This window comes from Xenopus tropicalis, chromosome 8 (genome assembly GCF_000004195.4).
Source record: "Xenopus tropicalis strain Nigerian chromosome 8, UCB_Xtro_10.0, whole genome shotgun sequence".
NCBI lineage: Eukaryota > Metazoa > Chordata > Amphibia > Anura > Pipidae > Xenopus > Xenopus tropicalis.
Window position 1 is genome coordinate 1,581,642 of NC_030684.2, and position 16,244 is coordinate 1,597,885.

The 16,244-nt window shown below is 52.8% G+C and overlaps 1 protein-coding gene across 1 annotated transcript; it reads right to left on the reverse strand.

The window, feature by feature from the left end:
• Positions 1 to 1,395: 1,395 nt before the first annotated feature.
• Positions 1,396 to 14,951, reverse strand: LOC100216141 (uncharacterized loc100216141). Its single transcript, NM_001142116.1, is given in 7 exon segments — positions 1,396 to 2,201; positions 3,240 to 3,416; positions 5,029 to 5,148; positions 5,241 to 5,366; positions 6,271 to 6,449; positions 6,897 to 7,085; positions 14,474 to 14,951. Coding segments are annotated over 7 exon segments (1,368 nt in total). The 5' UTR covers positions 14,889 to 14,951; the 3' UTR covers positions 1,396 to 2,039.
• Positions 14,952 to 16,244: the final 1,293 nt, after the last annotated feature.

Sequence of the window (16,244 nt, forward strand, 5' to 3'; positions counted from 1 at the left end):
GCCTGGCTTTTACTTCCCCTTTACTTTCCCAGAGGAAGAGGCTAAAGAACCTCTGGTGGGGGGGGATTAGCCAAGGGGAATGGGAGTAGGCTCTTCCACCGCTCGTTGGCCATGGTCTACGGTCTGTAGAACATCTACTCAACCACTTGGAATACAGGGCCACCATCACAAAATGTAGGGCCCCATACACTTTATTTATATGGGGGCTGCCCCCCCATGAACACAAGCACGCAGTACCAAAACATTGGCCCCGCCCCTTGTGTGCACAATAAAAAGATAAATAGGGGCGGGCCGAATCCAGCCTCTCTAATTAGGATTTAGTTCGGGATTCAGTAGAATCCGTTGGGGTGGGTTCGGTGCATCCCTTCTAATTAATCAGTTCATTGGGGGGGCAGTAGAATTTACCTTTTTAACTCATTGGGGGGGGGGTCAGTGCTTTTAACCCTTCCTGATCCTAATTAGCAAATGCTAATTAGGATTCGGTTCGGGATTCGGCAGAAAAAGTGGGTTCGGTGCATCCCTAATACATAAGTCAGTTCATTGGGGGGCAGTGGAATTTACCTTTCTAACTCATTGGGGGGGGGGGGGGGTGTCAAGTGCTTCTTAACCCTTCCTGATCCTAATTAGCATATGCTAATTAGGATTCAGTTCGGGATTCGGCCAAACCCAAAAAAGTGGGTAATAAATTAGTCAGGTTATTGGGGGGCAGTGGAATTTACCTCATGGGGGGGGGGGGGGTCAAGCGGATCTACATGGTCTTTTACTTGATACGCAAGTTACATAAATCGCATAACTTTACGACCGGGGCCCCTTCCCAAGCAAAATTCACCGGGCCGGACCCACAAGAACCCCCTCCCCACCTGCCGCATCCAATCCCAACATGTTCATCAGGCACATCATTCCCTGCCACCATGGAACCCAAAATCTAAGGCCACAGACGCCAGTTACAATGCCTGGATGTTAGTGAGGAACCCTATGTAGGACTTGTAGAGAACCTAAGAACCTCCTCCAGACTAAGCCCTGACCAAGACAACCACAGAACCATGGGGGGCGAGGCAGAATAGGGACCATGACCCCAATCCACCTCCCAACTTTAAACACCCACCCCAATGTCACAGAAGGGGGCAGAGCCAACTATAAAAGGGGCGCACTGGAGGCAGAAGTGGGCACAGTAAGGTCGTGGGCGGGGAGAGTGAAAGGAAGGGATCAACCCGAACCAGCCCACAACCAGTCAAACTGGTCAACCTGTGCAAAAGCCCCCTAGATGCCCAATGAAATTGCCTGGTACCCAAGGGGGAAGGGTGGGCACGGGGCATCTTGCCGTATTCACACCGAGCAGGGTGGGCAATAGCGTCCCGAGGCTACAGACAAATAACCACTCGTCTCAAATGTACAAATTTGTCTCTTTATGAAGATTAATGATACGATTGGTTAGAACAGCCCGAGGGGGAGGAGCTAAGCAAGGCACTATATACACAACTCTGCTAAAAAAAAAAAGCACTTTGTGGGGCTGGAAGACACCGCCGGTTTCCCGGACGACGCGTGACCCCGCCCCACTATTGGCAAGGTGGTTATTATTGCAGCAAAACCCCACAAACCCTTTATCTTTACATATAAAAATAAATATTTCTCATGTTTAACAGTCATTAAATATTATTAAACATAATATTGGCTCCCCTCCAAGGGAAGTGAATATTAAAAAATAGTTTCGTAGATTATTTCGAAGGGAGGAAACGCAAACCGCCCGGTTTTACGCTCTTGGGGGGGGGGGGTAAATACATTCAAGTCTTCTCAAAAACTGCCCCCTGGGATGGCAGCAATGACAGTTAGCTTTGCGACAAGGCCCGGGGGCAGAATATACAGAAAGGGGAGACTAGCAATGTTCATGGGGTGGGCACCGCGGCCTCGGGGGCGGTTCATATGATGCCAACCCGAGTTTAACCCCTAAGGTGCCTGGCACAGAATGATAGGTTGGCACTTTCAGACCATCGGGGGCGGCCCTTAGCAACCGGGGTCATGTGACTGTGGGCACAGCAGTGTCACCAGTCGAGTCCTTCCTGCTGAAAGCTCATTTGGGGGCTGTTGTCGCTGTAGAACTGGGAGAACCAGCGGCGGTGTTTCTGGATGGCGGCGTCCTCTTTGACCAGCATGGGTTTGGATATGTACTTCTTGTTGTTCCAGATCATCACGTCCCGCTCAAACTGCACAACAGAAGCAAAGCTGTGACCCCCCCCGTTGTCCAATATGGCCACATGGGCAGGGCTTGGCGCTACATCTACTGCCCGTGGGGTGGGGCACCCTTAGTATGTTATAGAATGCCCTATTCCTAGCAGCTTTGCAATTGGTCTTCATTTTTTATCTTTATAGTTTTTGAATTATTTCCCTTCTTACAAATGGGGGTCACTGACCCTGGCAACCAAAACCTATCGCTCTGTGAGGCTCCAGTTTTATTGTTATTGTTACTTTTTATTCCTTATCTTTCTGTTTAGCCCCTCTCCTATTCATATATCAATAAATCTCTCAAACCACTCTCTGGTTGCTAAGGTAATTTGAGCCCTAGCAACAGGATATCTGCCCCAGCAGGCAAAACCTATTGCTCTGTGAGGCTCCAGTTTTATTGTTACTGTTACTTTTTATTCCTTATCTTTCTATTCAGCCCCTCCCCTATTCATATACCAGTCTCTCATTCAAACCACTCCCTGTTTGCTAAGGTAATGTGAGCCCTAGCAACAGGATATCTGACCCCAGCAGGCAAAACCTATTGCTCTGAGGCTCCAGTATTATTGTTATTGTTACTTTTTATTCCTTATCTTTCTGTTTAGCCCCTCTCCTATTCATATATCAATAAATCTCTCAAACCACTCTCTGGTTGCTAAGGTAATTTGAGCCCTAGCAACAGGATAACTGACCCCGGCAGCCAAACCCTATTGCTCTGTGAGGCTCCAGTTTTATTGTTATTGTTACTTTTTATTCCTTATCTTTCTATTCAGCTCCCTCCCCTATTCATATACCAGCCTCTCATTCAAACCACTCCCCGGTTGCTAAGGTAAATTGGACCCTAGCAACCAGAGAGCTGCTGAACAAAAAGTGAAATAACTAAAAAACTACAAATAGTAAAAAATGAAGACCAATTGCAAATTGTCTCAGAATATCACTCTACATCATACTAAAAGGTTTCTCTATGGGGAACAACCCCGTTAAATGAAAGGTGGAGCAATGGAAAGGGGTGAAGCGGTTACCTGAATGCACTCGGCCTTTAGGATGAACTTGGGGATGAGGGAGGGGATGTTCCGTTGGTAGTAGATGCTGTGCGCCACCTTCTGAAGCAGGGGCTCCACGGGAGTGACGCAGTGCAGGATGACCCCCTGCCCCAGGAACGCGTGCTTGAAGTGTAGGAAGACGATTCCGGGTCCCACCTGCGGAGAGGGGAGGGATTACTGGAAGCCGCCGGGGATCCGGTTGCATCCCGTGCCGCCACTGCCCGACTCCCAGCAAACCGCAGGCTAAACAGACAAGCCCCGATGCGGATCACTTGTCAACTTCAAGTAAAAATTATTGATTTTTTTCATAGAAACACGTTGCCGTGGAAACCGGATCGCTTGGATTCCTAAATAACTGAAATTGATAGGCCACGTTTGGGATCGACTTACAGCCCCCCCATCATCCCTGGCAGCCGGGAGCATCGCACGCAGCCAATGTGCACAACCAGAGATCTATCTGGCGCTGGTACAGGGATATACCCCCCCCCCGATGTGCCTATCTGGTACAGGGATATACCCCCCCTCCGATGTGCCTATCTGGCACTGGTACAGGGATATACCCCCCTCCGATGTGCCTATCTGGTACAGGGATATACCCCCCCTCCGATGTGCCTATCTGGCACTGGTACAGGGATATACCCCCCTCCGATGTGCCTATCTGGTACAGGGATATACCCCCCCTCCGATGTGCCTATCTGGCACTGGTACAGGGATATAGCCCCCCCCCCCCCCGATGTGCCTATCTGGTACAGGGATATACCCCCCCTCCGATGTGCCTATCTGGCGCTGGTACAGGGATATACCCCCCCTCCGATGTGCCTATCTGGCACTGGTACAGGGATATACCCCCCCCCCCCGATGTGCCTATCTGGCACTGGTACAGGGATATACCCCCCTCCGATGTGCCTATCTGGCGCTGGTACAGGGATATACTCCCCTCCGATGTGCCTATCTGCCACTGGTACAGGGATATACCCCCCTCCGATGTGCCTATCTGGCGCTGGTACAGGGATATACTCCCCTCCGATGTGCCTATCTGGCACTGGTACAGGGATATACCCCCCCCGATGTGCCTATCTGGCGCTGGTACAGGGATATACCCCCCTCCGATGTGCCTATCTGGCACTGGTACAGGGATATACCCCCCCCCCCGATGTGCCTATCTGGCGCTGGTACAGGGATATACCCCCCCCCCCCGATGTGCCTATCTGGCGCTGGTACAGGGATATACCCCCCTCCGATGTGCCTATCTGGCACTGGTGCAGGGATATACCCCCCTCCGATGTGCCTATCTGGTGCTGGTACAGGGATATACCCCCCCCGATGTGCCTATCTGGCACTGGTACAGGGATATACCCCCCTCCGATGTGCCTATCTGGCACTGGTACAGGGATATACCCCCCTCCGATGTGCCTATCTGGCACTGTACAGGGATATACCCCCCTCCGATGTGCCTATCTGGCACTGTACAGGGATATACCCCCCTCCGATGTGCCTATCTGGCACTGGTACAGGGATATACCCCACCCCCCCGATGTGCCTATCTGGCACTGGTACAGGGATATACCCCACCCCCCGATGTGCCTATCTGGCACTGGTACAGGGATATACTCCCCCCCCCGATGTGCCTATCTGGCACTGGTACAGGGATATACCCCCCCCCGATGTGCCTATCTGGCACTGGTACAGGGATATACCCCCCTCCGATACACATGACACAGAGAGACCAATCAGGACACACCGTATGTAACTAATGGGGGGGACTTACCTGTCTTGCAACGACATTGACATCCAGAAGTGGGAAATGTTTCCCAAAGAGAAGGATGGAGTGGGCGAGGAGCATCTGGGAGCAGTGCTTGTTGGGCGAGGGCTCCGGTATCCATTGAACCTGCGGGGCAGACAGGCAGCCAAGGGTAAGTAAAGCCAATGACTCGCTGACAAGGAGCAGTTTACGAGGAAATTAAACGCGGCCGAACGCACCTTCCACGAGTGTTTAACGAAGTCCCATATCCTGGATTTGGTGTAGCGCAGATCCACGCCGCTCAGAATGCCGGGGGTGTGCAGGAAATCCAGGTGAGCGATGTCTGCCGCGTTCTCTGGGATCTCCTACACGGAAAGGGCTACATGTTACATACGTGTGCTGCAAGCCTGCCGCCTACTGAGCCCCGCCCCCTGGGAACGGAACACGGGTGCAAACACTACAGGCAGCCTATGAGAATAAGCTCCTGATTCTTTTAGTATGTTAGAGAATGGGCCATTCTAAGCAACTTTTCAATTGGTCTTTTTTTTTTTATATAGTTTTGAATTATTTGCTTTCTCCTTCAGACTCTTTGCAGCTTTCAAATGGGGGTCACTGACCCCGGCAGCCACAACACTATTGCTCTTTGGAGCTACACTTTCATTGTTACTTTGTATGACTATTCTTGCTATTCAGACCCGCACCTTTTCGTATTCCAGTTTCTCATTCAAACCACTGCCTGGTTGCTAGGATAATTGAGACCCTAGCAACCGCATAGCTGCTAAAATACCAAACTGCAGAGTTGCTGAATATAAAGCCATTGTTATGTACATGCGTGTAGTGCAAGCCTGTCTGCGATATAGGGGAAGGGGGCAATTGTCAACTCGGGCATTCCATACATTCCCAGGGGTGCCAAACGGGGCAATAGGAATTGTCTCTGGTGCAAAGGTGACAATGACAAAACTAAATCCCCTTTAGCTCAACCCTTCCCCCTCCCCTAAAAAATGCCACTTTGGGGCCACCGGTCCCCCCCCAGTTTCTGGGAAATGACAGTCGCATATTCAGCTTCACATGTTTGGAATTCCTGGTGCATTTCGGCAATGCGGTGGGGCAAGGCGCGGCAGTGAAAGAATGTGCCTCTGCGCTCGCTCGTTCGTGGCGCTGAACGGGGGCACATTCAGGGACTGGGGCACTTGCTTCAGAAATAATTTGGGCAGAGGTTGTGGCTAAGGATCCCAGAGCCCCCTGTGCAGCCTGTAACGGTGCCCCTACCTCGATATGGGCATTGACGTAGTGCTCAGTGCGGCCGTGGTACACCCACTCCTTTTTGGTAATCTCTTCCTGCTCCGGGACACTCCACGTGGGCTCCACGCCATCGCAGTGGTACCACACAAACACCATTCCGTTCAGCTCGCAGGATGCCCGGGTCTTGATCTTGGCAAAATCTGGCACTGCAAGAGAGACACCCCGTAAACTCCCCAATCATATGCACCCTGGCAATGGCCTACAGCCAATCACCTTTGGAACAGTATCCTGACCATCAATAGATTTTAGTGATTGGCCAGTGGGCATGGGACATGTGGGTTTAACCCTTGCAGGCTCAGAGTGGCAGAATGGGGGGGCACTTGTGTATGGGGCAAGTGTACTGAGACAGTATCAGGGCCCTTTACCCCGATTCCTTTGGGCACCACTGGGCTCTCAGGGCAGACAAAATGGCAGCCCCTTGCAGGTCATTCTAGGAGCTGGGTTGTTACTGGTCGGTTAGGGTGGTTTGTTACTGGTCGGTCAGGGGGGGCTCCCGGCCCCCCAGTCCCTAAGGACTGATATAGTCGGGCCGGATGTGGCCAATGCTGAAAACACAGGGAAGAGCATTTGGGCACAAAGATGGAAGAACTTACCTTTCTCTGCGTAGGGTATGCTTGTGCATTTGCCATCTTCCCCGTGGAACTGCCAGCCATGGAAGGGGCACTCAATACAGTCTCCCACCACTTTGCCCCCCACGGCAAGGTTGGCGCCAAGGTGAGGGCAGTAGGCTTCTACCACGTAGACTTTGCCCTCCAAGGTCCGATACACTGCCAGCTGTTCCCCTGCAAGGCAAGCACAGTCCTGTCAATACACGGGCATGAGAGATGGGCATTTGGGCACCAACTGGCATCGTGACTGGGCACTCTGTGGCCAACAAGCCACCTTTGTGCCTCCCCTAATTAGGAACAAGGAGGCATTATTCTCAAGCCAAGGAAAGTGACAATGGGAGCTGCTAGAACTGGTTCTACCGGTATCGGCCCGAGGTAACTAAGGTTCACTGGGCGACAATGCAGGTTACAGGGCAGCCAAGGGAACTGGGGGTAAATGCAAGCTCCCTGGGGCTATTCTGGATTCCACGGGCAGGACAGGGGGGTAGGTGGGAGGCACAGGGGGAATATACGGTATATAAAGGGGGGCTATGCACCATTCGAATGAATAAGAATGAGACACTAAGTTTGCCCAGGAGCAGTAACACACATAGCAACCAATCAGAAGTCCGCCTTCATTGTTATACCTGCAGTCGGCTGGAAACATGTAATCACTAATTGGTTGCTATGGGTTACTGCCCAGGTGCAAACTTGCCCATTGTTTATAAATGAACCCCAACTAAGGATGCCCAGGAGCAGTAACCCATAGCAACCCATCAGCGGGTAGCATTTACTGGGCACCTGTTTAAAAGCAAATTGGTTGCTACGGGTTACTGCAAACTTAGTGCAGTTTATTACATAAGGGGGTATGTGCCAAAAAGAAGCAGGTCCCTGTCCCAAAGAGCTTACAATCAATGTACACAGGAGCGAGCTTACAAAGCAAGTTAGGAACCAACGCCTTCTCTGCTGATTCTTATACCCAAACCCAGCACTGCCCAATAGGAGGAGAGGTTACATAGTTACCGGAATACATCACCTTATTTACACAGCATTAACCTATTATAATCTTCCCCTCTGCTACATTAACCCTTTAAACAGAAAGCCTGGGCTGGACCCTTCCCTCACTTCCATAAGAGGGACCCAGTGATCCCATGTAAGAGCCCATTCATTGGCTGGTGAGAGCTTGGTGCTGATTGGTTGCCCTGGATGATGCCACAGTGGGTGAATAGACTGGCACGAGTGACTGTGGATAGAGAGTGCCAGGCTGGACCCCCCCCCCCCCCACAATGCAATGCACCCCCCCTTGGGATCCAACACGTGTGCCATTAGCGTGTGCAGGAGATTAGGCACGGCTGGCAGATTTGGGAACAGGAAGAACAAGTTTGGGCAGGGTATTTATCTCTAACAGATCTGCCCCGGAACAGGTGCAATCAGGTCCAACCCCACCAGGTCAGCCTGGATCCCACTCACATGCGAGACACACCCCCCAGGCACCCCACCCTGCACCCACCCCCAGGCCCCCGACACTCCGACTCCTATCTCTAGCATTGCTTCTGATTGGACCCCCCGTTACTATGCAGCTAACAAGCAGAATTGGGGGGCTAGAGGCTCAGGGGTGCTGTTGGACCAGTACTAAAGAGTAGGCCACATTTGGGCCTGGATCCTTAGTGCCTATGAGAGAGAAACTGCCCCCTACTTAGTGCCCCCTACTGTGACCTTCCACCCCAAAATGCAATCAGTTTCTATTGGGAAACCTATGTTTGTGCTGTCGGTGTGCTGAACCGTTTGCCCCGGGGCAGAATCAGATAAAGGTTATTAGATTGTCCCCTTGCCAAGGTTGGGAGCAGTTTATCAGCCAGCAGTGCGATTACAGTGGGTCCCGTGCCAATTTACGATAGACGCACCGGGGAGGGCAAATTCCTGTTCTATAGAGTCAGCAAGTTCAATACAGGGGAGTCACGTGGGTAATAGGAAGCACGGGGGGTAGAACCCACTGTCTGGGCGAGGCGCCAGCAGCCCACCATGACTAAATGCCCCCTGCCTGTATCTAACTGCATGCACAGGGGGCATCTCCACCTGCCCCATAGACACCACTCACACCCTTCACCAATACAATACTCGGCCCCATTATGTAGGGTGCCAGCGGGCACTATCTGGGGAAAAGGGAGGTTACAGGAGGCAAAGTCTGGGGGCCTGATGGGAAAAGCCCACCACCCTGAATGATAATGGGGAGAGCCAGGGGCAGTGAGAAGGGGTAAGGGCTCATTCATACCGCAGTGTCCTTAGAGGAATCCTGGCACCTTGGGCACCAACGCATGGCACAACGTGGCACTACAGTTATTCCTGCTGCAGTTAGGAGCCGCTGAGCAGCATAATCAGTAACTCCCAGCACTGCTACTCCCGGAACCCACCGGGTACCATAGCCCCTATCATTTCCTGGTGCCCAATGCCATGAAAACAAAAGCCAATCCTTACTCAATTACAGCAATACCCAGGGGCACACTGGCACCACTCTGCCCGCAGCACAGAGCAAAGCTGAAATGTATACACTATAGACTCCCCGCAGGCTTCTTACTGAGGCCGTGTATAAACTCCCCGCAGGCTTCTTACTGAGGCCGTGTATAAACTCCCCGCAGGCTTCTTACTGAGGCCGTGTATAAACTCCCCGCAGGCTTCTTACTGAGGCCGTGTATAAACTCCCCGCAGGCTTCTTACTGAGGCCGTGTATAAACTCCCCGCAGGCTTCTTACTGAGGCCGTGTATAAACTCCCCGCAGGCTTCTTACTGAGGCCGTGTATAAACTCCCCGCAGGCTTCTTACTGAGGCCGTGTATAAACTCCCCGCAGGCTTCTTACTGAGGCCGTGTATAAACTCCCCGCAGGCTTCTTACTGAGGCCGTGTATAAACTCCCCGCAGGCTTCTTACTGAGGCCGTGTATAAACTCCCCGCAGGCTTCTTACTGAGGCCGTGTATAAACTCCCCGCAGGCATCTTACTGAGGCCGTGTATAAACTCCCCGCAGGCTTCTTACTGAGGCCGTGTATAAACTCCCCGCAGGCTTCTTACTGAGGCCGTGTATAAACTCCCCGCAGGCTTCTTACTGAGGCCGTGTATAACTCCCCGCAGGCTTCTTACTGAGGCCGTGTATAAACTCCCCGCAGGCTTCTTACTGAGGCCGTGTATAAACTCCCCGCAGGCTTCTTACTGAGGCCGTGTATAAACTCCCCGCAGGCTTCTTACTGAGGCCGTGTATAAAACTCCCCGCAGGCTTCTTACTGAGGCCGTGTATAAACTCCCCGCAGGCTTCTTACTGAGGCCGTGTATAAACTCCCCGCAGGCTTCTTACTGAGGCCGTGTATAAACTCCCCGCAGGCTTCTTACTGAGGCCGTGTATAAACTCCCCGCAGGCTTCTTACTGAGGCCGTGTATAAACTCCCCGCAAGGTTCTTACTGAGGCCGTGCCGTGTATAAACTACAGAGCCCCCATGCAGTGTTACCCCCACCCATCTATCAGGATACAGAGCCCCAATGCAGTGTTACCCCCACCCATCTATCAGGATACAGAGCCCCAATGCAGTGTTACCCCCACCCATCTATCTATCAGGATACAGAGCCCCCATACAGTGTTACCCCCACCCATCTATCTATCAGGTTACAGAGCCCCCATGCAGTGTTACCCCCACCCATCTATCTATCAGGATACAGAGCCCCAATGCAGTGTTACCCCCACCCATCTATCTATCAGGATACAGAGCCCCAATGCAGTGTTACCCCCACCCATCTATCAGGATACAGAGCCCCAATGCAGTGTTACCCCCACCCATCTATCAGGATACAGAGCCCCAATGCAGTGTTACCCCCACCCATCTATCAGGATACGGAGCCCCAATGCAGTGTTACCCCCCACCCATCTATCTATCAGGATACAGAGCCCCAATGCAGTGTTACCCCACCCATCTATCTATCAGGATACAGAGCCCCAATGCAGTGTTACCCCCACCCATCTATCTATCAGGATACAGAGCCCCAATGCAGTGTTACCCCCACCCATCTATCTATCAGGATACAGAGCCCCAATGCAGTGTTACCCCACCCATCTATCAGGATACAGAGCCCCAATGCAGTGTTACCCCACTCATCTATCTATCAGGATACAGAGCCCCCATACAGTGTTACCCCCACCCATCTATCAGGATACAGAGCCCCAATGCAGTGTTACCCCCCACCCATCTATCTATCAGGATACAGAGCCCAATGCAGTGTTACCCCCACCCATCTATCTATCAGGATACAGAGCCCCAATGCAGTGTTACCCCCACCCATCTATCTATCAGGATACGGAGCACCCATGCAGTGTTACCCCCACCCATCTATCTATCAGGATACGGAGCACCCATGCAGTGTTACCCCCACCCATCTATCAGGATACAGAGCCCCCATGCAGTCTTACCCCCACCCATCTATCTATCAGGATACAGAGCCCCAATGCAGTGTTACCCCCACCCATCTATCTATCAGGATACAGAGCCCCAATGCAGTGTTACCCCCACCCATCTATCAGGATACAGAGCCCCAATGCAGTGTTACCCCCACCCATCTATCTATCAGGATACAGAGCCCCAATGCAGTGTTACCCCCACCCATCTATCTATCAGGATACAGAGCCCCAATGCAGTGTTACCCCCACCCATCTATCTATCAGGATACAGAGCCCCAATGCAGTGTTACCCCCACCCATCTATCAGGATACAGAGCCCCAATGCAGTGTTACCCCCACCCATCTATCTATCAGGATACGGAGCACCCATGCAGTGTTACCCCCACCCATCTATCTATCAGGATACGGAGCACCCATGCAGTGTTACCCCCACCCATCTATCAGGATACAGAGCCCCCATGCAGTCTTACCCCCACCCATCTATCTATCAGGATACAGAGCCCCAATGCAGTGTTTACCCCCACCCATCTATCTATCAGGATACAGAGCCCCAATGCAGTGTTACCCCCACCCATCTATCAGGATACGGAGCACCCATGCAGTGTTACCCCCACCCATCTATCAGGATACGGAGCACCCATGCAGTGTTACCCCCACCCATCTATCTATCAGGATACAGAGCCCCCATACAGTGTTACCCCCACCCATCTATCTATCAGGATACAGAGCCCCCCATACAGTGTTACCCCCACCCATCTATCTATCTATCAGGATACAGAGCCCCCATACAGTGTTACCCCCACCCATCTATCAGGATACGGAGCACCCATGCAGTGTTACCCCCACCCATCTATCTATCAGGATACAGAGCCCCAATGCAGTGTTACCCCCACCCATCTATCAGGATACAGAGTCCCCATGCAGTGTTACCCCCACCCATCTATCAGGTTACAGAGCCCCAATGCAGTGTTACCCCCACCCATCTATCAGGATACAGAGCCCCCATGCAGTCTTACCCCCACCCATCTATCTATCAGGATACAGAGCCCCCATACAGTGTTACCCCCACCCATCTATCTATCAGGATACAGAGCCCCCATACAGTGTTACCCCCACCCATCTATCTATCAGGATACAGAGCCCCATGCAGTGTTACCCCCACCCATCTATCTATCAGGATACAGAGCCCCCATGCAGTGTTACCCCCACCCATCTATCAGGATACAGAGTCCCCATGCAGTGTTACCCCCACCCATCTATCAGGATACAGAGCCCCCATGCAGTGTTACCCCCACCCATCTATCAGGATACAGAGTCCCCATGCAGTGTTATCCCCCCCCATCTATCAGGATACAGAGCCCCCATACAGTGTTACCCCCACCCATCTATCTGGATACAGAGCCCCCATGCAGTGTTACCCCCACCCATCTATCAGGATACAGAGCCCCCATGCAGTGTTACCCCCACCCATCTATCTATCAGGATACGGAGCCCCAATGCAGTGTTACCCCCACCCATCTATCTATCAGGATACAGAGCCCCCATACAGTGTTACCCCCACCCATCTATCTATCTATCAGGATACAGAGCCCCCATACAGTGTTACCCCCACCCATCTATCAGGATACGGAGCACCCATGCAGTGTTACCCCCACCCATCTATCTATCAGGATACAGAGCCCCAATGCAGTGTTACCCCCACCCATCTATCAGGATACAGAGTCCCCATGCAGTGTTACCCCCACCCATCTATCAGGTTACAGAGCCCAATGCAGTGTTACCCCCACCCATCTATCAGGATACAGAGCCCCCATGCAGTCTTACCCCCACCCATCTATCTATCAGGATACAGAGCCCCCATACAGTGTTACCCCCACCCATCTATCTATCAGGATACAGAGCCCCCATACAGTGTTACCCCCACCATCTATCTATCAGGATACAGAGCCCCCATGCAGTGTTACCCCCACCCATCTATCTATCAGGATACAGAGCCCCCATGCAGTGTTACCCCCACCCATCTATCAGGATACAGAGTCCCCATGCAGTGTTACCCCCACCCATCTATCAGGATACAGAGCCCCCATGCAGTGTTACCCCCACCCATCTATCAGGATACAGAGTCCCCATGCAGTGTTATCCCCCCCCCATCTATCAGGATACAGAGCCCCCATACAGTGTTACCCCCACCCATCTATCTGGATACAGAGCCCCCATGCAGTGTTACCCCCACCCATCTATCAGGATACAGAGCCCCCATGCAGTGTTACCCCCACCCATCTATCTATCAGGATACGGAGCCCCCAATGCAGTGTTACCCCACCCATCTATCTATCAGGATACAGAGCCCCCATACAGTGTTACCCCCACCCATCTATCTATCAGGTTACAGAGCCCCCATACAGTGTTACCCCCACCCATCTATCTATCAGGATACAGAGCCCCCATACAGTGTTACCCCCACCCATCTATCTATCAGGATACAGAGCCCCCATACAGTGTTACCCCCACCCATCTATCTATCAGGATACAGAGTCCCCATGCAGTGTTACCCCCACCCATCTATCTATCAGGATACAGAGTCCCCATGCAGTGTTACCCCCCACCCATCTATCTATCAGGATACAGAGCCCCCATGCAGTGTTACCCCCACCCATCTATCAGGATACAGAGCCCCCATGCAGTGTTACCCCCACCCATCTATCAGGATACAGAGTCCCCATGCAGTGTTATCCCCCCCCATCTATCAGGATACAGAGCCCCCATACAGTGTTACCCCCACCCATCTATCTGGATACAGAGCCCCCATGCAGTGTTACCCCCACCCATCTATCAGGATACAGAGCCCCCATACAGTGTTACCCCCACCCATCTATCTATCAGGATACAGAGTCCCCATGCAGTGTTACCCCCACCCATCTATCTATCAGGATACAGAGTCCCCATGCAGTGTTACCCCCACCCATCTATCTATCAGGATACAGAGTCCCCATGCAGTGTTACCCCCACCCATCTATCAGGATACAGAGCCCCCATACAGTGTTACCCCCACCCATCTATCTATCAGGATGGAGACCTCACATGACCTAGCGCTGTGCAGTTGCCCCGCCCCCCGGAAGTTTGGGTGCACCCCTAAAGTTACTCACCTAGCAGGGTGCAGTCCTGTACAGCCCCGGGGGGCAGCAAGTGGGAGTCCAGGGCCCGGTACCAGCCATTGGGGTAGACAGGGGGCAGATCTCCCTTCCGCCTCCTCCTCCGCACCTGGTTGGCAGTCTGGGCACGGCTCCTGCCCTTCTCCGGGATGTACCCCACCTCCTCCGGGCTCCTGAGCATCTCCAGCGGCCGGGACAGGAGCCTCCAGCCCCACAGCAGCAGCGCGGCCACAGGCAGCAGGAGCAGCCAGGAGCGGGGGGAATACGGGGGGTCCCGGGGGGACAGGGAGAAGGCGAGGGAGGGTAGGAGCCCGGCCCCCAGCAGAACACTCCCGACCCAGCACAGCAACAGCGCCCCAAGCGGGCACAGAACCGACAGGGTCAGCAGCGAGCGCCCCACAGACTCCATACCTCCCGGCACCGAGACCCACTGGGCTGTGTATAAGCGTGCGTGTCCCCTGCTCCCTCTCTCCCGTCTCACACTGACACTTGTCCCGCTAACCCCGCCCCTTATATAGACTCTCCCTAGCAACCCCTCACCTGCGGCGTCTGTATCCAGGGGCGGGGCCACACCTGCTTCCTTCACGTACTGCGTGCCCTATGGTTACCCTAGCAACCGCCCGCTGCCTCTCTCTGATTGGATATGGAACCCTGCTCAGCCGGTCCGGCAGCAACAGGTGTGTGTGAGTGTTTGTGTGAGACGTGAGGTACCCTGGGTCCCCTCTAACCTACTTCCCCAGTCCTGCCCCCCCCCTGCACCGTTTAACCTACTGCCCCGCCCACTGAGTAAGGTGTGAGGTGATTGGTACTGATACTGCTGTGTGTGGGACCCTCATACATACTCCCGCCCCCTGCAGGGTAACTGCCCCTTATATAGTAGTGTTATTGCCCCATCACACATTTACCTCTGGCAGCATAAACTGCACCTCATAATTCTGCCCCTCAGCAGGTGTAACTGTCCCTCATAATTCTGCCCCTCAGCAGGTGTAACTGTCCCTCATAATTCTGCCCCTCAGCAGGTGTAACTATCCCTCATAATTCTGCCCCTCAGCAGGTGTAACTGTCCCCTCATAATTCTGCCCCTCAGCAGGTGTAACTGTCCCCTCATAATTCTGCCCCTCAGCAGGTGTAACTGTCCCTCATAATTCTGCCCCTCAGCAGGTGTAACTTTCCCTCATAATTCTGCCCCTCAGCAGGTGTAACTGTCCCCTCATAATTCTGCCCCTCAGCAGGTATAACTGCACCTCATAATTCTGCCCCTCAGCAGGTGTAACTGTCCCCTCATAATTCTGCCCCTCAGCAGGTGTAACTGCACCTCATAATTCTGCCCCTCAGCAGGTGTAACTGTCCCCTCATAATTCTGCCCCTCAGCAGGTGTAACTGTCCCCTCATAATTCTGCCCCTCAGCAGGTGTAACTGTCCCCTCATAATTCTGCCCCTCAGCAGGTATAACTGCACCTCATAATTCTGCCCCTCAGCAGGTATAACTGTCCCTCATAATTCTGCCCCTCAGCAGGTATAACTGTCCCTCATAATTCTGCCCCAGCAGGTGTAACTGTCCCTCATAATTCTGCCCCTCAGCAGGTGTAACTGTCCCTCATAATTCTGCCCCTCAGCAGGTATAACTGTCCCTCATAATTCTGCCCCTCAGCAGGTATAACTGCACCTCATAATTCTGCCCCTCAGCAGGTATAACTGTCCCTCATAATTCTGCCCCTCAGCAGGTGTAACTGTCCCTCATAATTCTGCCCCAGCAGGTGTAACT